The sequence below is a fragment of the Durio zibethinus genome, chromosome 20 (genome assembly GCF_047325235.1).
Source record: "Durio zibethinus cultivar Kanyao isolate XHJ-2024 chromosome 20, ASM4732523v1, whole genome shotgun sequence".
NCBI lineage: Eukaryota > Viridiplantae > Streptophyta > Magnoliopsida > Malvales > Malvaceae > Durio > Durio zibethinus.
Genome location: NC_143181.1, coordinates 4166471 through 4194071, shown reverse-complemented (window position 1 = coordinate 4194071; position 27601 = coordinate 4166471). Strand labels below are relative to the sequence as shown.

Sequence of the window (27601 nt, the reverse complement as noted above, 5' to 3'; positions counted from 1 at the left end):
ATGCTTAAATTAATTGACTATTTTGGTGCCGGCCTGCCTTCAATAGTTATTGGTCGCCTGATGAACTGGGGTGCTGCTTATCTCACCTTAAAATTAATTAATGGCATAACTTGGAAACCTAACAATTAACTGCAAATGGTTCCTAAATCAGTTTGCTTACTACACATGTCAAATTGGTTGGTAATTTACATAATATAAAATATTTTTTCTAAAGTTTATGCTCTTCTGGTTATTCTGCATAATTCGTTCAAAACATTCCTTCCAAGCAGAATGGACGGTGTATTCTATAGTTTTCTGGTCTTTTTTATGACACCATAACAATTATTATTAATTGGTTTACTAAGGGATGGATTCATCTATATTGTTTATGGACAGTTTTTAATCATGTGTTAGATTTAAAATGTTATATTTGATATATTACCAAACTATAAATTTTATATATTATCCATAAATTATATAAAATCATAAAAAAAATTTTTAAATTAAATTTTTATGTATTTATTTATTTTAAAAGTTTATAAAAATTTATATTTAATCATTAATAAAATAACATTATATAATTTATTGATAATATATAAAATTTATATACTATCAATGTAATAAATGTAAAATTATATTTTAATTTATCAAGTTAACGTGATGAAAAAAATCTATAAAATAATCTTGCTGATTAGATCCCAAAATTAAAGTTTAATTCTAGTAGTTTCATCTCGATTAGGTTTATATACTCATATTATATAGATAAACCAACTAAGAGTAATGGATTTATAAGTAGAGCTCAATCGGAAATTAATAAAAATATTATAATTAATTCCATAAACTTAATTTGGCCTCCAAAGCATAAGTCATCCAATTTTCAATTCAAGGACAGCTAAAAAATTCTGCAATAAGAAGACAGCTAAAAACACGTGCATTTAAAAACTTAATATCTCCGACAACCCTGCAAGTATTATGAATGCGGGCCAGCCACAGCTGCAGTGTCCATCCCTTTCCATTGGAATAATTTTAAATAGTACTGCGTAGGGAGATTGGAACATCTCATTTCCTCAACAAAAAAAAAAAATGGCCTACCCTTACCATTCTCCTCCTCCACCACCACCACCACCTTCACTATCACCTTCACCATCTCCTCCTCTTCCGTGCAACCATGTCATGACACCACCTCCACCAAAACACTACCATCGTCACCACAAGGCATCTGCACCACATCATCATCATGGTCACCATAAGCCTCGGCCGCCCCCACCGCCACCATCTTATCCCGTGTCTCCACCAACCCCAACAAATGTCCCATTATCACCACCAAAATCAACTCCAAATGCACCATCACCATCAGCATCACATTGCTTAGCACCTCCAAAGCCAACTCCAAGTACCCCTTCTAGTCCAGTTGCAGCGCCCTCGCCACATCCTGCAAAGGCAACTCCTCCAAGTAAGGCATCACGCCCTAAACCCTCATATCAGCCACGCCCTGGCAAAGGTCCAACTCCACCTCCAAAATCACCACCAGCGGCTGCACCTGGCCCATACATCCGTAAAACACCTCCAACTCCCTGCAATGGATCACCACCTCACTCTGCACCTGCACCTCCAAAGGCAACTCCAAGTACCCCTTCTAGTCCACCTACAGTGCCCCCTCCACATCCTGCATCCCCAACTCCTCCGAGTAAGGCATCACCCCCCAAACCTTCATATCCACCAAGCCCTGGTAAAGGTCCAACTCCACCTCCGAAATCACCACCAGCCGCTGCCCCTGGCCCATGCATTCGTAAAGCACCTCCTACTCCCTACAAGGGATCACCACCTCACTCTGCACCTGCGCCTCCAAAGGCAACTCCAAGTACCCCTTCTAGTCCACCTCCAGTGCCCCCTCCACATCCTGCATGTCCAACTCCTCCAAGTGAGGCATCACCCCCTAAACCCTCATATCCACCAAGCCCTGGTAAAGGTCCAACTCCACCTCCAAAATCACCACCAGCAGTTGCACCTGGCCCATACATTGCTCCTACTCCAAAACTAACACCCGGTAGTTTATCTCCCGCACCAGCACCTACTCCAGCACCACCAGATCCACAAAAAGGAGTCAACCACACAACTATTATCGCCGTGTGCGTTTCTCTCGGTGGTGTATTTTTCCTCGTAATCCTTTTGGTTCGTCTCATTCGTCTAGCAAAGAGGAAAAGAAGCCAATAATGGTTCCTGCAGCAGTACCTTGCTCTGATGAAGAACGTTAACAAGCCTGCGAGACACCCCCAACAAACCCATATGCGGAACCATCTGTGCATGACGCTCATATTCACCAGCAAGCTATAGGAGCCGGCACTGTTGGTTCACATGTTGGGGCCTCAATAGCCTCATTGTGAACCAGGGTACGGCGGTGGGTCTTCTCATTACTGAGACTACCAATTAAATTCATCAGTTGTTCCATCAGTTGTACCAGGGTGTAATAATTAAATTGCTACTGGCATGTAGTAGCTCTACTTTGTCTTTGTGCCAGTTCAGTTCATTTAATTGTTATTGTTTGTTAGTTTCACGCATTTTAATAATAACTTTAATTACTGTTTGAAACGTGCTCGTTGACCTGCTGCTGGCCATAACAGACTAACAGTGAAGCTGGGAAGCACCTGGACTCAGAAAACAAGTATATATAAGAGGATCCACTTAAATACATTAATATTGCACATTTTCCATTATTAGATAAAAAGGTTAAATATAAGTTTTATGCATTTAATTTTGATACAAAGATAAAAAAAATATGTAATTCTTATACTATTGTAAGTGGTGATTAAAATGAAATAAGGGGTAAGAATATAGAGAATTTATTATGGTTGTTAATTGTTGAGTCTGGTGTAGCAAGAAGGAAAGCAGGCCGTGCAAATTATGGTGGGCCTTAACATCGATTGACTTGCTTAGTACCAAGTTTAGTGCTTGCTCCCAGAAGGTACAAAGAGAGGCAAATGGATTGGCAGATGTATTAGCAAGGGCAGGGGTGGACTGAGTGACGAACCTCATGATCTGGTGGTAAAGCGTTCCAAGTTTATTTGCCTTACATATTTCTGTTTCACTTAAGATCTGTTGCTACCTCTTTGTCATGCTCTCCAGGCTTTTTTCATTCTTTCTTTGTTTTACATGTAAGGCGATTGCTTCCAGCGAGGGGTGTAGGATGGGCAATCTAACCCGTTTTGAGGGATTTCGATCCAATCTTATATGATAGATTATTTTTTTTTGACAATCGAATTTCAGATCAAGTCGGGTAACTTAAAGGATGGTCGGGTTCAGATTTTAAATAAATTTGACCTCATCCGATATTATAAAAACTTAATTTTTTATTTATATATATTTATATAATTATATATTTAAATATTTTTAAAAAATATCTTATTAATTTCGGATCGAATTGAATATGATTTATACAATATCAAATCAAATTCGAATTTGACAGATATAAAATCGGATCAAATTCGGGACGAGAAAAAACTCAACCTATTACCATCCTTGGGGTGGTGCAATTGGACATGGCCTGGTTTAGATATCCACAAACTGTTTCCATTAATAAAAGCATGACTTAAAAAAAAATAGAGAATTTATTAAAATGAAAACTATTAAATTTTGTAGAATTTATTTATTAATTTCAAACACTCATGCATTAATCTTTAGAGTAACGGTTTTAATTGGATTTCAAACAAAACAAAATAAAACAAATAGACTTTTTTTAGTTTTTAGTATGTCCTCCCAATCCCTATATATTTGATTGGTATTAAAAACATACCTTAATGGCTGCTTGTTTGCTTTCACATCGTTAACCATCGATTGTATTACATCAGTTTTTCTTTTTCTTTTTTTAATTAAGCCATAGTTTTATTAATAAACGGTAATGTGCTTACAGAATTGTACCTGATATTGCACACATCAATATGCTTACAGTAATACACTCCCTAAACTTGGTTGGAGACCACACCTGGACACTAGACATATTCCAGGAGAGTACAAACCATCCACCCTCTTACCCACCAAACAAACCATGCCGATACTGATCACCACCATGCCAAAAAATAATGATCTCTTTCGACCCCCGCCTTTGCTAATGCATCGGCCATGCCATTCACTTCTCTAAATACTTTCACCAACTTTACTTTCTCAATACTAGACATTAGATGTTCAATTTGCAAATATATATATACTATGAAACTCCCAGAGCCTTTTTTCTCCATTTGTTACCCATCTAAGAGCAACCATTGAATTAGTTTCAATAATTATGAAAAGCTCATGAATTATAGTAAAATATTTAATATGATATTTAAATTTCAAAAATTTTTAATATAATATATGAATTATGAATGTGATATTCAATTTTAATATAATCAATTCCAAATATATGACGAACAAATAATTTTTAAATATTATATTAATTAATAAATTTATAATTCAAGTATTATATTAAAAATTTTTCAAATTTAAATATCAAATTAAATATTTAACTATAATTTTAAAAACTATTCATAATATCTATCCATAAAAAAAGAATTATATGCTAAAAGAAATATACCAATGTAGAGGCAGTTGGAAGCTGAACCAACTTGATGTACTTGTAAAGAATGGGCTTCAACATTCAAGTAATGTATGTCAAATTCTCAAATCTTATGATGTTAAACGAAAAGGTATCTATTATTAACACTGGCATCTTCTAAAAAAAAGGATATCTATTGTTAAAAAAAACCAAGTCGAAATTATTAACACGTAAGATAGTAATTGTTAGTGCATGTTTTCTTGTACAACCCATCTTAATTGTGACCAATAATTCAACATCATCAATTCAGAAACACAAATATTTACGAATTAAAATTTAATAAGGGTTGAATGGAATCATTTAATAATTGTCGTATCTGAAAATTACTCTTACCAATATATTCTACCATATAAATTAAATTTTAATAATATTTTATCAATTTATATGACAACGTAAATTAAATTTCGTAATTATATCATTTTTTTAAAGAAAATATCATTCTAAAAATAAAAAAAATTACTATTGATGTTAAAATTTTAATTTTAAACTTATTAAATATCACTTCTTAAAAATGATTATATAAACCAATTGAATCAAGCTTTATATTCTAATTATATCATTAAATGTTAAGACTTTTCCAAAACCATGAATTTTCTCACAAAAGAAAATCACATATGGCTTCTTATCATCTTGATTGGATAGACAACATTAGGTAGCGTTTGGTATATATCTTCACTTCATCTTGATTGGATATACAACATCATAATAATGTAATTCTCGGAGTGATTTTATTATCAAAGTGATTTTAATGCTCATGATTTGAAATCACTTTATTTGATTAAAAATAGTTAATTCTTAGGAATTAAAAATTATTGTATTTGATATTATTAAAAATCAAATATTATTTTGTTTAAAAGTATGAAAATAATCATGCATATTATAATGTTACGGAAATTAATAATTTTAAGATTGTTTAAAGATAACAATTTATAAAATATTAATAATATTTATTTATTTTATAATAAAATATAATTAAATTATTAAATTATTAAATATATTTATTGACAGGTAAATTGATTTTTATAATATAAATTATGTAAAAAATATTTGAATTAGAAAATAAAATCAATATATTAAATTCATAATAAAAAAATAAAAATATTATATTATATATAAAATATTAAAAAAATACGTAAATTATTGTAAACTTATTACAATAAATATTAGTTTGAAAATATAAAATTATATAATATAAAATAATTATAATTTTAAGATACAATAATTTTTAGTTTATACATTAAATGAGTAAATTAATTATTATTAATTTTACATATTATTTCATTTTTATGATAAACGTTTTTCATATTTTTATATGAGACTTGGATCACTCTTTAAGATAATGATTTGATCATTTTAAATGATCCAAAATCATCAAATACTTATTAGACACAATAATCTAATTATCATATATAAATCATAATAACTTTTAAAATAATTATCTTATACCGAACTCTACTTTTTAACATTGAAGAACGCATGGCAGGCTTAAAGTGGGCAAAATCGATAATGACGAGTGCTGCTGGACCCTCCAAAACATTTGGCTCTTAGTTTTGAAGGAAAGTGTTTGTCCGCATTGCAATCTTGGATGCTGCTGCCCGTATATAGCAAATATATGTTAGTATTTGTATTTGTCCACATGAAGTGAACATATAGTATAGGACAAGTTTTCCTTTTTTTTTTTTTTTTCCTTATATAGTTTACGCTAACTGCCATGGTATTTTATTTTATATGATTGCAAATATTAAAAAATTTTGCTTCTATTATTTAAACTTTTCTATTAAAAAATTTATACACTTGATCCATTTTCTCAACTAATTGATGGGTACAAAAATTATCTTTAAGACAATAACGACAGGATTGCCTGATCAGATTGCTGGATTTGTTTTAATTATATTTTGGTAACATGGATTTGAAACTGATATATATTAGATTTTATAAACAAAATAATAAATATTAGCAGGTCCAGTCCATTCATATTTTTGTATCCGATTAAAAGAGCTAGATACCATACTTATCTCCGTTCTTATCCCAAATCCCCACTCAAAATTTCATACTCATTTACATCCTCATTTAAATAAAAAAAAATTATATTCTCATTTAAGTAAGATTGACATCATTAATTTTTATCACTAAATTCAAGTTTTTAAATTAATGATGTATATATTTTTTAAAATATTATTTTAAAGTTTCTTATGTATTAAAACCAAATAAAAGTTCAATAATTGAGACCAAATAAATTTTCTCGCTCCAACCATACATACAGCCAGTAGCATCAAAACCACAAACGGCGGCAATTTTACGTGGTTTTGAGTTGGAGCAAGGCAAGACTACCAATTTGTGAATGTTTGTTAGCCGTTACATCAAAAAATATGCCCACTTATTAATTATATACACCCCACCTTTTCAATTTTTCTGAGCAGTTAATTAAAATCATTATAATTAAGCCAATTGCATCATAATTATTGAATTTTTAATTTTAATAATCAAAATTAATTTTCATAACTTCAAATATTTAAAAAATAATAATATCAGAAAATAGTGTTTCTGCACCGTTGGTATGCTGGTTAACAAGGATTTCAAGGTTTCTTTTCTTTCTCTTTCTATCTTAATTATTCCTCTTACTACCAAAGTATATTCCATTCAATGATGAATGAGATCTACTGCAGTTTAATTGATTTCTAATTCTTGAGATAAAAAAGTAAAGTACAACCCAAGACCACATTTTTAAGGTTGCTATAAATCTTTTTTCTAAGATTTAGATGAACCTTTTTGAATGGTAAATCTTGATCATGACAAGGATTTTTTAAAGACGATTACAGGTGATCTATTAGTAGAATATAAATTTTTAATTCTAGCAATCAAAATTAAATTTTAATAATTTTAAATATAAAAAAATAATATAATAGAATGAAAAGTCCTATGCTGAAATCGAAAAGCATTTTTTTTATTGTTGGTTCTATATTTTTGGTACAATTAACACATTTATAAATTTATTTCTAGCTATGAACAATATTGAAATGTTACATTTTGCAGGTAATTCCAAGGGAAGCAAGGGAATTTGAGCTTGGAGAAACAAAGTATTATGTTGTTGCGATTTGGAGTGCAATAGTATGGCAAGTGTTTCTTCTTGGGAGCAATAGGAGTAATCTTTTGTGCTTCATCTTTGTTATCAGGTATCATAATTGCAGTTCTATTACCCGTCACATAGATTCTGGCAGTAATTTTCTACAAAGAAAAGTTTCAAGCAGAGAAGGGTGTGGCTCTTGCACTCTCTCTTTGGGGCTTCATTTCATACTTCTACGGTGAGATTAAGCAAATCAAGAAAAAGAAGCCAGCTCCTGAAACAGAGATGCCATCAGTTCCCAATAGTGTGGAAAGTGTTTAAATATTTGTGATCCGACCAATTCCAGGTTCCAACTTCGCTTGGCTAATGGTTTCTTGGTATATTGCTCGACTCTAGCTAGTTAGTTAGATAAGAAATTACCTTTGCATGTTCTTGTAAGGATTCGATTTTCCAATAATTTCAGGTTTAAAACACCGGCAACTATGAATACATTAAATTCCCAAGTATTCTTTCCTATTTTCGAATTTAACATCAGAATATATACACATCATGCAAGTCTTATGTTTTCTTAAGTATGTACATATGTCACGGGTCGAGACTTAAGCTTCGAATTCATGCGGTTTCGGGACCCGGACATTCACCCTTTCGGCGTTCCAGATCAGCCTTCCACCACGGTTCACACCCTTGTGAGGTATTATCCGCTCTGACCCCTTTGACCTCACGATTTTGTCCTACAAAAAAGACCTCACAAGACGGAGATGGTGTGAATCCTTTTATACCCCAAAGACCCTCTTATTATATTCGATATGGGATTCAGGACTCTTTCTTAGGTCCGTGACATTCTCCTGCACCCAACCTCATGATGCCCTCGTCACGGAGGCTGACCACCATGCCTGCCTCCCTTGAGGTGTTTGGCGTGGATCGAACGGTTTAGGGTTGGCTCTGATACCACTTGTCACGGGTCGAGACTTAAGCTCCGAATCCGCATGGCTCCGAGACCCGAGCATTCACCCTTCCGGCATCCCAGATCAGTCTTCCGCCACGATTCACACCCTTATGAGGTATTGTCTGCTCTGATCACTTGGTCTTATGATTTTATCTTACAAAAGGTGCCTCACAAGACGGAAGTGGTGTGAACCCTTTTATACCCCAAAGACCCTTTTATTATGTTCGATGTGGGATTTAAGACTCTTTTTTAAGTCCGTGACACATACATGAATATTATTATTCTTAATTTTTTCATTTCTTTTTCAATGTTTAAATTAACATTTAACTTTCAAATATCCATAAGATAATGGCTAAGTAATAAAGAGAATTTACTTATCTTTTGATTACTTCAGTTAGAATCTGTTAAAAAAAATTATAAAAAGATAAATTTTTATAAATTTATTGAATTTGATATAAATAAACTAATTTAGACTAATCCAAAAAAAAGTATCCAACAATATTTAAAAATCTTTTACCGCTAAAAAAAAAAAAACAAATAGATACTAAAACAGTTTTTGAGAAACTATTAAAATAATAACGTAATAATAAGAAAAAACAAAATAATAATACGACAATAGAAATGAATGAACCTTTTCGTTTATTGGATGTCGAAAAGCAAATGCCGTTACAACAACTCAACAATTATACGAGCAGACGCTAGACGACAATGAGTCATGATAGCACCAAAAGTGATAAAGAAGGATGCCCTCTTTTAATGCCTCAATAATGGCTAACCAGATGAATCATGAAACTACTTTTAAGAGAATTGAACCCTCTATAAACAGAAGAAGCCACAAAAAAAGGGGCCCATTTCTTATATCCTCCATGTGCATGCATATCTTGTTCATTGCCTCGAGTCAAGTTCGGCCCATTGTCTTTTTGAGGAAGAGTAGGATTCGCACGAGTAGAGAAAACTCAATCATAAACTTAGGAGCCGTCACATGCTCAGGAACTGTCTCGCACCTGTAACTTCAACCTGCTGATAAAGCCTGTTGTCCATTTCAGGGTTTCATCATCATCAAAATAATTACTAAAGGACTCGATGTTAGCCAACAAATGTTCAGGCAACTGATGTATGCTGGAAAATTCCAAATCTGTAAATTCAACCAACTGCTCTGAAATTTATTTATTTATTTTTGTTAGGTTTTGAAGATTGAATCTGATTATTAAAATTATAGATATTTAATTTGATTCAGGTCTGGATCAATTAGATTGACTTAAATAGGTAAGCTCAATTTGATTTTTATTTTATATTATTTTTATTTTTATTTTTTTATATTTTATGTATTTTATTATTTATTTATTATTACTATATATTAATATATGTATATCTTTATTTTTTTCTGTTAATATTTATATGTATTTTATTTATATAGTTATATATTTCTTATTATATTATAATTTATTATTATTATTATTTTTTTATCTTGTAATATTTTTTGGATTTATCTTATTTTATTTTTAATTATCTGTTAATTTTTTTTCGTTTATTTGATTATTATTATTATTATTATTATTGCTTTTTTTTGGGCTGTGATTAAAAGCTGAAGAATACTACTGTGAATGGAGATTCAATCAGAAGAGTTCAGATTAGATTCAAAGATTGAATCCCCGTCTAAAGAGGAATTGGGGTTGATCAGAAACTCCTGATCAATCCCTATAAAAGGGACCTCCTGGAACATAATAGGACATAGAAAAAAACAGTGAGCAAAGCTATTGATTTGAGAGAAAAAAAGGCGTATAGAAGAGTATAGAAGGCTAAGGAAAGGTTTAGAAGCGTTCTAAGAATTAGTAGAAATTTTTTGGAGATTTTTGAAGATTATTTTTTCTAGGAATTTCTGGAAAATTTCAGATTTCGATGATTTTTTCGGTGAAAGTTGAATTTTTCGGCGAAGATTTTAGCTAACTTTGAATTTTTCGGCGAGCTGCCCAGTTTCTGGCGTGGATCCCAAAAATCGACCAACTTTTCGATCAACTTTCGGTGAACTTTCGACGAAAACCAGATTCCGACGACAAATCCTAGAATCCGGTGAATATTCAACCGGAGTTCTTCAACAGTTTAGAGAGAAACGAGAGAAAAAAGAAAGAAGAGAGAGAGATGAGAGGAGTTTTCTGTCGAAAAACAGAGGGAAGAGCCTTATATACCCTTCCAAAACGATATCGTTTTTACCTTAAGTGACCCAGAGGATCGGCGCGTTTTACCGAAGTTCGACCCGACCCGAGCGTCGATCCGCTTCTTGACCCGCGCGTGTCTTCCCCTTCGAGCCGATAGCCGAGCCGAGCCGAGCCGAGCCGGGGTTTCAAGCCGCTTCTCCGAGCCGTTTTCTCTTCCTTGAGCCGAGCAGAGCCGAGCCGTACTCTAAGCCACTCCGGGTTTTTTTTTGAATTTTTTTTATTATTTGTTTTTTTATTTATTAGATTAGGTTTGTTTAGTATTCTTTTTACCTTTATTTTATTTTTTTATTTTTGTTTTACTTTTCTTTATTTTATTTTTTTATTTTCACTTTTATTTTGTTTTATTATTTTATTTTCTTTAAATAAAAATCAAAAAAATATTTTTGGGGAAAAGTTGAAAGTATCAATTTTCCTTAAAAAATCAAAATTTTCCAAAAAAAAAATATTTTTGAGGAAAAGTTGAAAGTATCAATTTTTTTTAAAAATAAATTTTCAAAAAAGGGTTTTTGAGGAAAAGTTAAAAATATCGATTTTCCTTGAAAATCAAAGTTTTCAAAAAATATTTTTGGAAAAAAGTTGAAAGTATCAATTTTCCTTTAAATTTTTTTCGAAAAATATTTTTGGGGAAAAGTTGAAAGTATCAATTTTCCTTAAAAATAAATTTTCAAAAAAATCAATTTTTGAAGAAAAATGGAAAGTATCAATTTTCCTCTAAATTTTTTTTTTAAAAAAATATTTTTGGGGAAAAGTTGAAAGTATCAATTTTCCCTGCACTAGAACAATCATTCTTCCATTTTATTTGATTTTGATTTTTCTTTAAATAATTCGACGATGGAGCCTCTGCAAGTGAAACAGTAGTTTTTTTGCATACTCCTGAGGTGAGGGGATTTTTTTAATTTTTTGCTAAAAGTATTAGAGTCAATTGAGAATAATTTTCAATAATTAATTACTGGGTAAAATTTTAAGGCTCATTGGATAACACAAATTTAAGCTGGTACCATCTTTTGATGGGCGTTGTGAGGGTGCTATAACCTTCCTCACACGTAACCAAACTCCCAAACCCTGTTCTGGTTAGTAGACCTGAACCTATTCTTTTAGGGACCCTTAAACTTAGGTGTTCCCTGAAAAGATAGATTCTTTAGGTGGTCAATAGCATATAGATAAAAAAGATTGGTGGCGACTGTCTTAAGTCAATGTCTAGCGATAGATTCCTGGATCTAGACGTTATGACAGCTTGGCGACTCCACTGGGGACGTCTGAGAGTCAAGCCAGCAAATAAATTGTGTTATCCAAAAGCCTAATAAAATTGAACCTTTTGTATATATGTGTTACTATTCATTCATGTTTATTTACCTTGTTAATTATGTCATTCATATGCATGGGCATAACATGAGCTTTACACCCGAGCTCTGTCTCTCTAGGAGGGAGTAAAGTACTTATTGCTTTTGTGAGGTCTAATGCCTCCGCAGTGGCTAGCGAAATACTCCCACTCAAATTGAACTTTTTTTGCTTGTAGCCTGTAATGGGTGAGGATTATGGTACCTTACTAGTCTGTGATGGACAAAGATGTAAGGAACAATTTGAGGACCTTTAGACTTTGACCCTAAAACCGCATATAGTGAACCTTAAGAGTGCCTAACCTATAGATAGAGCCATCACTCTTCCCTTTTAGAATTAACCAAAAGCATATGATTCATCCTTTTTACTTTGTGTGATGTTTAAATTTACTTAGTTATTTATTCTTTTTCTGGGTATACTAATCGTTTTCTTATTTTTTTGCATTGGTCCATACGCATATCATAAAGTTGCATAAGAACATTTGCTTGAAAAATGGTCTTCAACAAATTTTTTTCATGGACGCCAATGAATGCTTAGTTTGTTCTTCATCAGTATTAGCACCCTGTGGGACACCCAATGAAGTGATGGTCCAGTCAGAAAAGACTCAACTGAAGATGAAAGATTGCTTGCCAATTGGGTATGATTCTACTCTGTTTCAAGAAACATCTATCCACTTCAAACAAAATAATTTAGAGAATTTAGTTGATATCTGGAAGAAAATGAGTCTGTCAAGACAAGAGTAATTTTATCAAAAACATGAGCATATAGCACACCTTCTAGCAGTGGTTGTTGATGATCAACTAATTAGAGCTGCAACATAATTCTGGGATCCTGCATACAAGTGTTTCATCTTTAATGAAGCTGATATGACTCTCACTATAGAAGAATATTCGGTCTTGTTGGGTTTGCATCTCAAGACTCTTAACAAGATATATGTCAAAAAATATAAGTCAGGATTTCGTAAAAGTCTGGCTCAACTCATGAGGATAGACAAAGAAGTTGTGGATTCTCATACAAAGAAGAAACAAGAACAAGTTTGCCTACATTGGAAGTTTTTTCATGAGTTTCTGATGCAACATGCCAATGAAGAATGGGGGTTGGACATATTTGCCTTGGCTATATACGGACTGGTAATCTTTTCAAAGGTTTTGGGACATATTGAGATAGCGGTGGTTGATTTCTTCGAGAGTGTGATCAATGGCTGTAATCTTTCAACGGTAATATTAGCAGAGACTATCAGATCTTTGAGTTATTATCATCGGAATAGAGGGTGTTTCATAGGTTGCATACAGTTATTGTGCTTGTGGATGAAAAGCCATTTTGAACAAGAAAATGGTGCTTTCTCGAAGCTTTATATCCGTAATCATTTTTCGATCAAGGAATTCTATGAAAGTGGATGGTCAAAGCGAAAGTCTAAACAAGAATGGATAACTTTCCTACAAGAATTGAAAAGTGCCAAGGTAAGATGGTTGGCCCCATGGATGAATCATGAGCCGATGTTATATCAATGTGGGGATAGTACAGTGGTCTCACTTTTGGGTTTATAAGGAGTGACGAATTATGCATCACTCCTATTGAGAAGGCAATTTGGGGGAGAACAATTCATTCCTATGACTTATGGGCTTCATCAGTTAGACTTCTCTTACAGTGAGCCTAAAGCATTTCAGAGGATGAATAAGATGATTAAAGCATGGAAAAATCCTCGAAGAGTGAGTCTTGGACCATTCACTGATAAGGTCACCCTAGGGTATTTGGTTTGGAGAACAAAGAGAAGACAAGAAATGGTATTCACTTATGAAATCTCTCAACCACCAATAGAAGAAAAACTTGAAGAGACACGATCAGAATTAGAGCTGGCAATAAAAGAATTTGAGTCTGAAAAGAGTAAGTTAAAGCAAGAGATTTAAAAACTTCAAGAAGAAAAAGCCCAGTGGAAAGGTAGAGCCAAAAGTTATGAAGTTAAAGTTCACAAGATTGCTAGAGAACGTGATACAGCTACTGAAGATCTAGCAAAGTTACACCAGAAGCATAAGAGGCTATGTGCGAGAGAAAGAGCCAAAAAAATAACCATTGTCAAGCTGACTGAGAAAAATACAAGACTGAAGTAAGAGTATGTCAAATTGGAAGAAGAAAATATCGAAGCACATGCAAAAATTAACATGCTAAACAGTTATTTGAGCAGGCTAAGTTAAAAGTTGGATGAACAAGGAGACCACATCGCTGCATTGGTTAGAGAACATAGAGAATTATCATACCAAGTCTGGTGTGGTAAAAGAGAGAACTTAGGAAGGCAAAAATACATTAAGCACTTAACAACCCAAATCCATAAAGGGGTATATAAGACAAGAGAGATGGTGGAAGAGGCAGAGGCATTAAGACAAACGGTGACCCCAGTAGGAGAACATGGACAGCGTCTGTTGAACTTCATAGAAGAAGCTAAGGCCCATTATGAACAGATCAAACAATTTTAATGCTATAACTCTAAGATGATAAACTCAATATAGATCAAAGTTTTTTTTTGGAATAAATGAAATTTTTTAGTTGAATACCGTTTTAAGGAAAATGTTCTCTGCATACATGCATTTTTCATTCATTGCATTCTCATTCATTACGCTTAACAAAGTAACCATGTGATGATCATGCAAATTTACTAATTTTAAGATATGGTACTCAAGGTTCCAGGATAGCTTCATCTAGCGAAAACCCCGCCCATCGATATAACACAAGATCCAGAGCAAAACAAATGGAGGAGAAAAGTTTTCATAGATTTGAAAAGATAGAAAAAGCACAAGAGAAGATTGAAAGTGAGCTAAGCAAGATTCTGGAGGCTCTTAATAACATGAATAAAGGAAAAGGAGTTAAAGAAAATACAAGTCGGTAAGTTCTCCCATTACAAGAAGTGGTTGATCCTTTGTACCCTCCAAGTTTTAGCCCACATCAAGCTCAGTCTGCTCAAGAGATCCTGCCACAACATTTTGCATATCTAACATATCTTGGAATGCCATCAGCTTTCAACCTAGGGTAGTATAATAGCTATATAAATCCTGTCTTCACTGAAAAGACAGCAGAACCAATTCCTGATCTAGATGACTTAAAAAAGAAAGAGAAAGAAAAGATAAGAGTGAAAGTTCAGGAAAGCTCCAAGATTAGCATGCTAGAGCAGAGGCTACGAGCTGTGGAAGGATTTAGTTTTTATGGGTCAGTTGATGCTACTGGGCTCTGCCTAGTTCCTGATGTGGTTATTCCCCATAAATTTAAAGTACCAAAATTTAAAAAATATGACGGTACAAAGTGCCACAAAACTCACATTATCATGTATTACAGAAAGATGACAGCTCATGCACATGATGAAAAACTCTTGATGCATGTTTTTCATGACAGTCTTACTGGTTCTACGGCCAGATGGTATGTTTAGCTGGATAGGACTCGCATTCGCTCTTGGAGTGATATGGCACATGACTTTATCAGTCAATATCGACATATCATCGATTTGGCCTCTAATCGTTTGTCTTTGCAGAATCTGGAGAAAAAATCAAACGAGTCTTTTAAAGAGTATGCCCAAAGGTGGAGGGATGTTGCTTCTCAGGTACAACCTCTTCTGACCGAGAAAGAAACTACAGTGTTATTTGTTAGCACTTTAAAACCTTCATATTATGAAAAGATGATAGGGAATGCAACGAAAAATTTTATTGATATGGTAATCTCGGGAGAAATCATTGAGAGTGCCATCAAGAATGGTAAGCTAGAAAGAAGTGAAACATCTAGCAAAAGAGCCTCGAAGAAAAAAAAAACTGAAGCTCAGGCTGTAAGCTTTGATAGACAGTAACTTAGAGGTTATTCACCTTACCCCCCACTAGAATACCTGTCATATCACCCTGCTGTAAATAATACTTCCTTTCACCCATACCAACCATTTACACAATCACCATACCCCCAAACATATCAAACCTCCAATAGACCCCAAAATACCATGTATAGTTCTAACATTCAACCTACCCCAAGAGCTCAAAATCGCCCAACTAACCCCATTGGTGGCTCGCGGGAGCAACAAACCACTCGTGAGAAACCTATTTTTGACCCAATTCCAATGACTTATACGGAATTATATAAGGAGCTCTATAACAGTCACTTGATTGCTCCAAGTAAATTGGAACCCCTCAAGCTACCTTACCCCAAGTGGTATGATCTCACCGTCCACTGTGATTACCATTATGGGATTACTGGTCATTCTACCAAAAATTATACTACTTTGAAACACAAAGTGCAATGGTTGATCAAGGATGAGATGATTTGCTTTGATACTGGAGGGATGGTTGCGCTAAATGTTAGTGATAATCCTTTACCGAATCACAATGTGAATGCTATAAGTGAAGAATAGGAGCGCCATGTAAAGAAAAAAGTGACAGATATTAAGACACCTCTCAACCAACTGTTTGATGTTTTACAAAGAGCAGACATGATACAACTAGTAAGTCCACACAGCTATCATGGAGCATATATAGCTAGTGCTAGTTGTAAGTATCATAATGAGGCAATAAGCCATTCCATTGAAACCTGTGAGCAATTTTTAATCAGGAGGTGCAAAAACTCTTGAATTCACATCAGATTGAGGTCTATGAAAAAAAAGAAAACTTGAAAAATGTTAAGGTACACATGACTGATAGGCCTGAAAAGCTGTTTCCAAAACCGGTGACAATTCAGTGTGGGAACAAACCAAAGTTAGTCATAGACAAGCTTCTCCCCAGGTCGGTAACTTTTAAAGTCCTAACTCTTTTTCCATACAAAGATGATAAAGCTGTACCCTGGAGATATGGCTGTGACACTGTAGTTCAAGGACAGAAAAAAGAGGTCTCCAAGGTCGATGCTTCCAATATTACTGGTGTAGGAGGTATTACTCGAAGTGGGAGATGTTACACTCCAAAAATGCTAAAGAAGGCTAAAAAAAAAAAAGCTAAAGAAGGAGAAAGGTGGAATAATCCTGAGATAAAACCTGAAGAAGATCAACCGAAGCCAGTATCAGAAAGAGAGGTTTGTGAATTCCTGAAGCTGGTAAAACATAGTGAGTATTTTGTTGTGGAACAGTTGAATAAAATGCCAGCTCGAATCTCATTATTATCACTGCTGCTAAACTCAGAGCCACACCAAAACGCCCTGCTGAAAGTATTGAATCAGGCATACGTGACACATAACGTGTCTGTTGAATATGTGAACCACCTGGCTGGAAATTTAGTCATGCCAAATCACATTTCATTCAGCGATGATAAGATTTCCTTGGAGGGAAAAAGGAATGCCAAGGCTCTACATATCACAGTCAAATGCAAGAGCCATATTATAGCCAAGGTCTTTATCGATAATGGCTCTGCTATCAACGTCATGCCTATGTCAACTTTGGTAAGGTTACCCATTGATTATTCTCATATGAGGGATAGTCAGATGATTGTGAGAGCCTTTGATGGGACCAAAAAAGAAGTCATGGGGGATATTGAAATGCCTTTACAAATTAGGCCATGCACCTTCAATATAAAATTTCAAGTGATGGATATCTCTCCATCTTATAGCTATTTGTTAGAAAGACCATGGATTCACATGGCAGGAGTTGTGTCCTCTACTTTGCATCAAAAAATCTAGTTCAATGTGGGAGGTCAATTAGTAGTGGTAGTTAGGGAAGAAGATATGCTAGTGACCCAACCATTAAACACTCCATATGTAGAGGCTGTTGAAGAAGCATTGGAATGCTCCTATCGATCTTTTGAATTGGTCAATTCTGTAGGTGAAGGATTTCAAAATCAACCTTTTTCCAAGATAGTGGTGAGTTAAGTCATCAACAAAGGCTGATATCCAGAACTCGGGCTAGGCAAAAACTTGCAGGGAATTAAAGAACCTCCAACAATAATAGACAATAGCGACATGGTGGGCCTAGGCTATGAGATGACAGAGTGGGAAATAAAAAAAAAGCCATAAAAAAAGACAGCAAGACTGATGTTTATCCCACGCTTGTATGAAACCTTCAGACTTGGAGGATTCATGTACCCAAATGCAAGAAAAAGTGTGGAAGATGATTTTGCCTAGTTAGCCACTAATGCCATTGAAAATGAAGTGAGGGTTAATCAAGATGAGTGGGTTCGACTTTGTCCACCAGATTTTGAGCTCAATAATTAGAGTGCCATCGAGATGCCTTTGACTTTTGATTTTGATGCAATGTAATTGTAACATTTTAATAGCTATTGCCCAAGGCATTGGGGTGATCTTTTGTTTGGGCCATTCATCATTTATTATTTTTAATAAAAATTACGAATGATGCATTTTCATTTCTTCTTGTGTCTTCATTATTTCCATCTTCCCAAGCACATCTTGCCAACATATCTCATTTCATTCAATTTCAGGTCCTTAAATGAATATGAAGATAATCATGATAACAATCAAGATGTTAGCTTTGAGAATTTGATTAACGCTGATGAACTTGACAATGAAGAGAATTCTGAAGAATATGTTAGGCCTCCGGACCTAATGAGAATGATTGAACAAGAGAACAAGCCAATTAAGCCTCATCAAGAGGTAGTGGACTTAGTGAATTTGAGAGATGAAGAGAATAAGAAAGAGGTCAGAATGGGCACTTCACTTTCATCAAGAGATAGACAACGATTGGCAGACTTATTTCGAGAATTTATAGATATATTTGCTTGGTCTTACCGGGATATGCCAGGACTGAGCACTGAAATAGTGGAGCACAGATTGCCCATAAAGCCAGAATGTAAGCCAGTTCAACAAAAATTGAGACGGATAAAGCCCGAAATGCTGCTAAAGATTAAAGAGGAGGTGAAGAAACAATTTGATGCAGGTTTTCTACAAGTGGCCAAGTATCCAGAATGGGTAGCCAATATAGTCTCAATTTTTAAGAAAAATGAAAAAGTACGAATGTGTGTAGACTATCAGAATTTGAATAAAGCTAGCGCAAAAGATAACTTTCCTTTGCCTCATATCGACACATTAGTAGACAACACAGCTAAACATTTAATTTTCTCTTTTATGAATGGTTTCTCGGGGTATAATCAGATAAAGATTACTGCAAACGATATGGAAAAGATTACTTTTATGACCATGTGAGGAACCTTCTGCTATAAAGTCATGCCTTTTGGGTTAAAGAATATTAGGGTAACATATCAAAGAGCCATGGTAACACTCTTCCATGATATGATACACAAAGAGATTGAAGTGTATGTAGACGATATGATTGTAAAGTCTTATGAGGATGGAGATCATGTTACTAGCCTCAAAAAGTTATTTGAGAGGTTGAAAAAATTTTAGCTCAAATTAAACCCAACCAAGTGCACCTTTGGGGTAAAATCAAAGAAATTGCTAGGCTTTGTGGTCAGTGAAAGAGGAATTGAAGTCGATCCCGATAAGATACGGGCCATTCAAAACCTGTCACCTCCTAGTACGCCAAAGGAAGTTTGAGGTTTTCTAGAGAGATTGAACTATATTTCTCAGTTTATCTCTCAGTTTACTTACAAATGTGATCCCATATTTAAGCTTCTTCGTAAGAATAATCTTGGAAAATGGAACGAAGAATGTTAAGAGGCATTTGATAAAATTAAGCAATATTTATCGAACCCTCCAGTATTGATGCCACATGTTCCAGGGAAACCTTTAATCTTATACTTAACTGTATGTGAAAGTTCAATGGGATGTGTGCTGGGACAGCAAGACGAGGCTAGCCGAAAGGAGAGAGCTATTTACTATTTGAGTAAAAAATTCACGGAATATGAATCCAAGTATTCTTCATTGGAGAAAATGTGTTGTGCATTAGCGTGGACTGCTAAAAGACTCAGACAGTATATGCTCTATCATACTACATGGCTCATAGCGAAACTTGATCCAATTAAGTATATCTTTGAGAAACTTTCGTTATCTGGAAGAATTGCTAGATGGCAAGTAATGCTCTCAGAATATGATATTATATACGTGAGCTAAAAAGAAATAAAATGAGACGTAATAGCAGAATTCCTTGCAGATCGTGCTACTGAAGACTATGAACCGATGAAGCTGAAATTTCTTGATGAAGACTTAATTACTATTTCCCAACTGAAAGAAGGGGAGCATGGGAAAAAATGTTAGAGAATGTACTTTGATGGAGTTGCTAATGCCTTGGGGCATGGAATTGGAACAATTCTGATTTCTTCAGAAGAATAATACTATCCTGTAACAGCGAGGTTAAATTTCAATTGCACAAATAACATCGCTGAATATGAAGCATGTGTCATGGGCTTGCAAGCTGCTATAGAAAAAAGAGTGAAAGCACTGAAAGTATTTGGAGACTCAGCTCTAGTTATATACCAGTTGAAAGGAGAATGGGAGACGAGAGATTCAAAACTCGTTTTGTATCATAAGTATATTCCAGAATTAACGAAATAATTTAAAGATATCCAATTTGATCACTTACCTCGATAAAAAAATTTGATTGTTGATGCATTGGCTACTCTGGCTACAATGATTCGAATTAATGACAATACTGACATTCAGCCCATCAAGTTAGATGTTAAGGATATACCAGCTTATTGTTCTAATGTAGAGGGGGAAGAATATGGAAAGCCCTGGTATTATGACATCCTATAGTATGTTAAGGATCAGCATTATCCAGTTCAAGCAACAGAAAATGATAAAAGGGTCATCCGATGATTGGCTATGAGTTTTTTCCTAGATGGGGATATCCTGTACAAAAAAAGTAAGGATCAAGTATTATTGAGGTGCGTAAATGAGACTGAAGCGAGGAAAATCATTAAAGAGATGCGTGATGGAATATGTGAGACACATACTAATGGACATATGATGGCAAGACAGATCATGAGAGTGAGATATTACTGGTTGATGATGGAGAGTGATTGCATTGACTATGCTCGTGAATGCCATAAATACCAGATATATGCTGATAAGATCCTTGCTCCACCATCTGTTTTACATGTTATGGCACCACTATGGCCATTTTCAATATGGGGCATGGATGTCATTGGTCCAATCACCCCAAAAGCTTCTAACTGGTACAGATTCATTTTTATGATGATAGATTACTTCACAAAATGAGTAGAAGCAGCATCATATGCAAATGTGACACGCTCCGTGGTTTGTAAGTTCATAAAGAAAGAGATCATCTGTAGATATGAACTTTCAAAGAGAATTATTTCAGACAATGGCAAGAATCTAAATAGTAAGATGATGCAAGAAATATGTGCTCAATATAAGATCAAGCATCATAACTCGACACCATATCATCCAAAAATGAATAGGGCAGTTGAGGCAGCTAATAAGAACATAAAGAGAATTTTGGAGAAGATGATCGAGACTTACAAAGATTGGCATAAGAAGTTACCATTCGCATTGCATGCATATCAAACATCAGTTCGTACCTCTATTGGGGTAACCCCATTCTCTTTGGTTTATGGGATGGAGCTATACTACCAATGGAAGTAGAGATCCCCTCTTTGAGAGTCTTAAAAGAAGTCGAGTTGGAAGAAGCTGAATGGATTCGAGAACGTTATGAGCAGTTAAATTTCATAGAAAAAAAGAGATTGATTGCGTTGTGCCATGGTCAGCTATATCAAAGAAGAATGTTGAGGGCTCATGATAAGAAGATTCAGCCCCGTTGCTTTCAAGAAGAAGAGTTAGTTTTGAAAAGAATTCTCCCAATCCAGCACCATAATAGAGGAAAATAGACTCCGAATTGGGAAGGATCGTATGTGGTGAGACGGGCTTTTTCAAGTGAAACGCTGATACTGACTAAGATGGATGGAAATGATTTACCCTATCCTGTAAATTCTGATGCTGTGAAGAAATACTATGCTTGAAAAAGATAAAAAATAAAAAAAATAAAAAAATAGAAAAAATGAAAAAATGATGAAAAAAATGAATGAAAAAAGAAGACTCAAGGCGAAAACCCTAAAAGGGCAGTTTGAGTCATAGGGGGTTTGTCTAAGTTGAAAACCTGAAAAGGCAGCTTAGATAAGGAGGATACAGCATCGAATTTAAAAATCTGCTGATATGGAGGCTAATAAATTCGAAAGAGTTCCAAGTTGTTAAATACATTAGAGGGTTGAGTTTTTAGAAAAAACTTTGAGGTGTGTTATCATGATTATCTGATTGTTCATTTTGGGCTTTATCCCCATACCTATCCTTGTAATTCTTTCTTGGCCAAAGTTTGCCAACATTTTGCTAATAAGATACATTCTATTTCATTCTTTGTGTCTTTTTCTTATGACTGTTTCTCAACATTTAGATTCTTTTTTTTTTAATACCCCACTATTGAAGAAATGTGCAAATGCATTCTTACTTTTTGAGTTTGAAATAATGATAGATGAATGAATAACAACATGAAAGATTTTTACATTACATTGAATAAGTCAAAAGTGAAAAAGGCAGAATCGAGATGTTCAGCTCTTGATTAGGACATTGAATCTAGGAAGAGATTTTTTTACAAGAAGAATGTGAGTGGAAGAGACAATTAAAAGTTACATTGGTTCGATCTTAGAAGAGTAGTGTAATTGGATCTCTGAAGAATCAAAAGGCTTGATGCCCAAAAAAAAAAGCTTGAAAAAATTGAGTACCATACATTGAATAGAAATTAGTTGGCCAACATCTGCATAGCATGCATTGAAATTCATATGCATTGCATAGCATGCACTACTTTCAGGAAAGTATAGTGTATAAATTCAAGAAGCAGGGGTGTGCCAACATCCATCATAGAGAAGACAGATATGAAGATATTTTACAAAATTGAAAAAGAAAAAGCTTATCAAGTAAGTTCCTAATCCTTGAAATAGGATGTCTTTTGGTATCAGGGTTAATTTGTAAGACCTTTGGGCATAATCTCTTGAAATTCCTTCAAACACAACTTTCAACTCCTTTGGACATGATTGTCAATGAGCAATTTACTTTTTCAAAGTCGTGGTGCCTCTGTTTAGAGAAGCAATTTACTTTTCCAAAGTCGTGGTGCCTCTGTTTAGATGAGCAATTTATGTTTCTCAAAGTCGTTGAGCCTCTGTTTAGAGGAGCTTTGGTCAAAAACAAAAACAAAAAAAAATAAAAAAAGAACAAAAAATACAAAAAACAAAAAAATAAAAAATAAAAATATTGAGTTGAGTCTTGATTGGGTGTCTGCGTCTTTGCGCAATTTCTGTTTCACAGAAAATGTACAAAGAGGGGCAGCTGTAGACACCCAATTTGGTCCAGGCCCAGATCAATTGGGCCTGGCCCAAATGGGTAAGTCCAATTCGGTTCTTATTTTGTATTTTTTTTTTGTATTTTATGTATTTTATTATTTATTTATTATTACTATGTATTAATATATATATATATCTTTATTTTTTTTTTTGTTAATATTTATATGTATTTTATTTATATAGTTATATATATTTATTATTATATTATAATTTATTTATTATTATTTTTTTTTATCTTGTAATATTTTTTAGATTTATCTTATTTTATTTTTAATTATCTGTTAATTTTTTTTTCGTTTATCTAATTATTATTTTTTTTTCTTTTTTTGGGGTTGTGATTGAAGGCTGAAGAATCCTACTGTGAATGGGAATTCAATCAGAAGAGTCCAGATTGGATTCAAAGATTGAATCACAGTCCAAAGGGGAATTGGAGTTGATCAGAAACTCCTGATCAATCCCTATAAAAGGGACCTCTTGGAACAGAATAGGACACAGAAAAAACCAGTGAGCAAAGCTACTGATTTGAGAGAAAAAAGGCGTATAGAAGAGTATAGAAGGCTAGGGAAAGGTTTAGAAGCGTTCTAGGAATTAGCAAAAATTTTTTGGAGATTTTTTTTCTGAGAATTTATGGAAAATTCTAGATTCCGGTGATTTTTTTTACGAAAGTTGAATTTTTCGACGAAGATTCTGGCCAACTTTGAATTTTTCGATGAGCTGCCCAGTTTTCGACGTGGATCCCCGAAATCGACCAATTTTTTGGCCAACTTTCGGTGAACTTTCGGTGAAAACCCAGATTCCGACGACAAATCTCAGAATTCGGTGAATATTCAATCGGAGTTCTTCAGCAGTTTAGAGAGAAACGGGAGAAAAAAGAAAGAAGAGAGAGAGAGAGGAGGAGCATTCTGTCGAAAAACAGAGGGAAGAGCCTTATATACCCTCCCAAAATGACGTCGTTTTTGCCTTAAGTGACCCAGAAGATCCGCACGTTTTGCCGAAGTTCGACCCGACCCGAGCGTCGACCCGCTTCCTGACCCGCACGTGTCTTCCCTTCCGAGTCGATAGCTAATCCGAGCCAGGGTTCCAAGCCGCTTCTCCGAGCCGTTTTCTCTTCCTTGAGTCGAGCCGAGCCAAGCCGTACTCTAAGCTGCTCCAGGTTTTTTTTTGAATATTTTTTTTGAATTTTTTTTGAAATTTTTTATTATTTGTTTATTTATTTATTATTTATTAGATTAGGTTTGTTTAGTATTCTTTTTACCTTTATTTTATTTTTTTATTTTTGTTTTACTTTTCTTTATTTTATTTTTTTTATTTTCACTTTTATTTTGTTTTATTATTTTATTTTCTTTAAATAAAAATCAAAAAAATATTTTTGGAGAAAAGTTGAAAGTATCAATTTTTCTTAAAAATAAAATTTCAAAAAAAATTTTTTTTTTGAGGAAAAGTTGAAAGTATCAATTTTCCTTAAAAAATCAAAATTTTTCAAAAAAAATATTTTTGAGGAAAAGTTGAAATTATCAATTTTCCTTAAAAATAAATTTTCAAAAAAGGGTTTTTGAGAAAAAGTTGAAAGTATCGATTTTCCTTGAAAATCAAAGTTTTCAAAAAATATTTTTGGGAAAAAGTTGAAAGTATCAATTTTTCTTAAAAATAAATGTTCAAAAAAATCAATTTTTGAGGAAAAGTTAAAAGTATCAATTTTCCTCTAAATTTTTTTCGAAAAATATTTTTGGAAAAAAGTTGAAAGTATCAATTTTTCTTAAAAATAAATTTTCAAAAAAATCAATTTTTGAGGAAAAGTTAAAAATATCAATTTTCCTCTAAATTAAAGTTTCGAAAGAATATTTTTAGAGAAAAGTTGAAAGTATCAATTTTTCCTGTACTAGAACAATCATTCTTCTTTTTTATTTGATTTTGATTTTTCTTTAAATAATTCGACGATGGAGCCTCTGCAAGTGAAACAGTAGTTTTCTTGCATACTCCTGAGGTGAGGGGATTTTTCCAATTTTCTACTAAAAGTATTAGAGTCAATTGAGAATAATTTTCAATAATTAATTACTGGATAAAATTTTAAGGCTCATTAGATAACACAAATTTAAGCTGGTACCATCTTTTGATGGACGTTGTGAGGGTGCTATAACCTTCTTCACACGTAACCGAACTCTCGAACCCTGTTCTGGTTAGTAAACCTAAACCTATTCTTTTAGGGACCCTTAAACTTAAGTATTCCCTGAAAGGACAGATTCTTTAGGTGGCCAATCGCACCTAGATAAAAAAGATTGGTGGCGACTCCCTTAAATCAATGTCTAGCGATAGATCCCCGGATCTAGACGTTATGACAAGAATTATAAGTCCGTATTCTATTAACAAATCACATAATCTAATTTGTGATTTTGAGTTGGAGCAAGGCAAGACTACCAATTTGTGAATGTTTGTTAGCCGTTACATCAAAAAATATGCCCACTTATTAATTATATACACCCCACCTTTTCAATTTTTCTGAGCAGTTAATTAAAATCATTATAATTAAGCCAATTGCATCATAACTATTGAATTTTTAATTTTAATAATCAAAATTAATTTTCATAACTTCAAATATTAAAAAAATAATAATATCAGAAAATAGTGTTTCTACACCGTTGGTATGCTGGTTAACAAGGATTTCAAGGTTTCTTTTCTTTCTCTTTCTATCTTAATTATTCCTCTTACTACCAAAGTATATTCCATTCAATGATGAATGAGATCTACTGCAGTTTAATTGATTTCTAATTCTTGAGATAAAAAAGTAAAGTACCACCCAAGACCACATTTTTAAGGTTGCTATAAATCTTTTTTCTAAGATTTAGATGAACCTTTTTGAATGGTAAATCTTGATCATGACAAGGGTTTTTTAAAGACGATTACAGGTGATCTATTAGTAGAATATAAATTTTTAATTCTAGCAATCAAAATTAAATTTTAATAATTTTACATATAAAAAAATAATATAATAGAATGAAAAGTCATATGCTGAAATCGAAAAGCATTTTTTTTATTGTTGGTTCTATATTTTTGGTACAATTAACACATTTATAAATTTATTTCTAGCTATGAACAATATTGAAATGTTACATTTTACAGGTAATTCCAAAGGAAGCAAGGGAATTTGAGCTTGGAGAAACAAAGTATTATGTTGTTGCGATTTGGAGTGCAATAGTATGGCAAGTGTTTCTTCTTGGGAGCAATAGGAGTAATCTTTTGTGCTTCATCTTTGTTATCAGGTATCATAATTGCAGTTCTATTACCCGTCACAGAGATTCTGGCAGTAATTTTCTACAAAGAAAAGTTTCAAGTAGAGAAGGGTGTGGCTCTTGCACTCTCTCTTTGGGGCTTCATTTCACACTTCTACGGTGAGATTAAGCAAATCAAGAAAAAGAAGCCAGCTCCTGAAACAGAGATGCCATCAGTTCCCAATAGTGTGGAAAGTGTTTAAATATTTGTGATCCGACCAATTCCAGGTTCCAACTTCGCTTGGCTAATGGTTTCTTGGTATATTGCTCGATCCTAGCTAGTTAGTTAGATAAGAAATTACCTTTGCATGTTCTTGTAAGGATTCGATTTTCTAATAATTTCAGGTTTAAAACACCGGCAACTATGAATACATTAAATTCCCAAGTATTCTTTCCTATTTTCGAATTTAACATCAGAATATATACACATCATGCAAGTCTTATGTTTTCTTAAGTATGTACATATGTCACGGGTCGAGACTTAAGCTTCGAATTCGCGCGGTTTCGAGACCCGGGCATTCACCCTTTCGACATTCCAGATCAGCCTTCCACCACGGTTCACACCCTTGTGAGGTATTATCTGCTCTGACCCCCTTGACCTCACGATTTTGTCCTACAAAAAAGACCTCACAAGACGGAGATGGTGTGAACCCTTTTATACCCCAAAGACCCTCTTATTATGTTCGATGTGGGATTCAGGACTCTTCCTTAAGTCCGTGACATTCTCTCGCACCCAACCTCATGACGCTCTCGTCACGGAGGCTGACCACCATGCCTGCCTTCCTTGAGGTGCTTGGCGTGGATCGAACAGTTTAGGGCTGGCTCTGATACCATTTGTCACTGGTCGAGACTTAAGCTCCCAACCCGCATGGCTCCGGGACCCAGGCATTTACCCTTCCGGCGTCCCAGATCAGTCTTCTGTCACGATTCACACACTTGTGAGGTATTGTCCGCTTTGACTCCCTTGGTCTTACGGTTTTGTCTTACAAAAGAC

General features: G+C 34.0%; 1 protein-coding gene and 1 pseudogene across 1 annotated transcript; both read left to right on the top strand.

Annotated features, from left to right (window-relative positions):
- Positions 1-822: 822 nt before the first annotated feature.
- LOC111315121 (uncharacterized) lies at positions 823-2568 on the top strand. Its single transcript, XM_022916719.2, has one exon. It carries the CDS (start codon positions 1063-1065, stop codon positions 2191-2193), a length of 1131 nt encoding a protein of 376 aa, XP_022772454.1. The 5' UTR covers positions 823-1062; the 3' UTR covers positions 2194-2568.
- Positions 2569-8617: 6049 nt separating this feature from the next.
- Positions 8618-27100, top strand: LOC149513063 (purine permease 3 pseudogene; annotated as a pseudogene).
- Positions 27101-27601: the final 501 nt, after the last annotated feature.

Bases quoted from the DNA above. Each gene is read 5' to 3' on its own strand.
- LOC111315121 (XM_022916719.2), top strand. From the start codon at position 1,063: ATGGCCTACCCTTACCATTCTCCTCCTCCACCACCACCACCACCTTCA.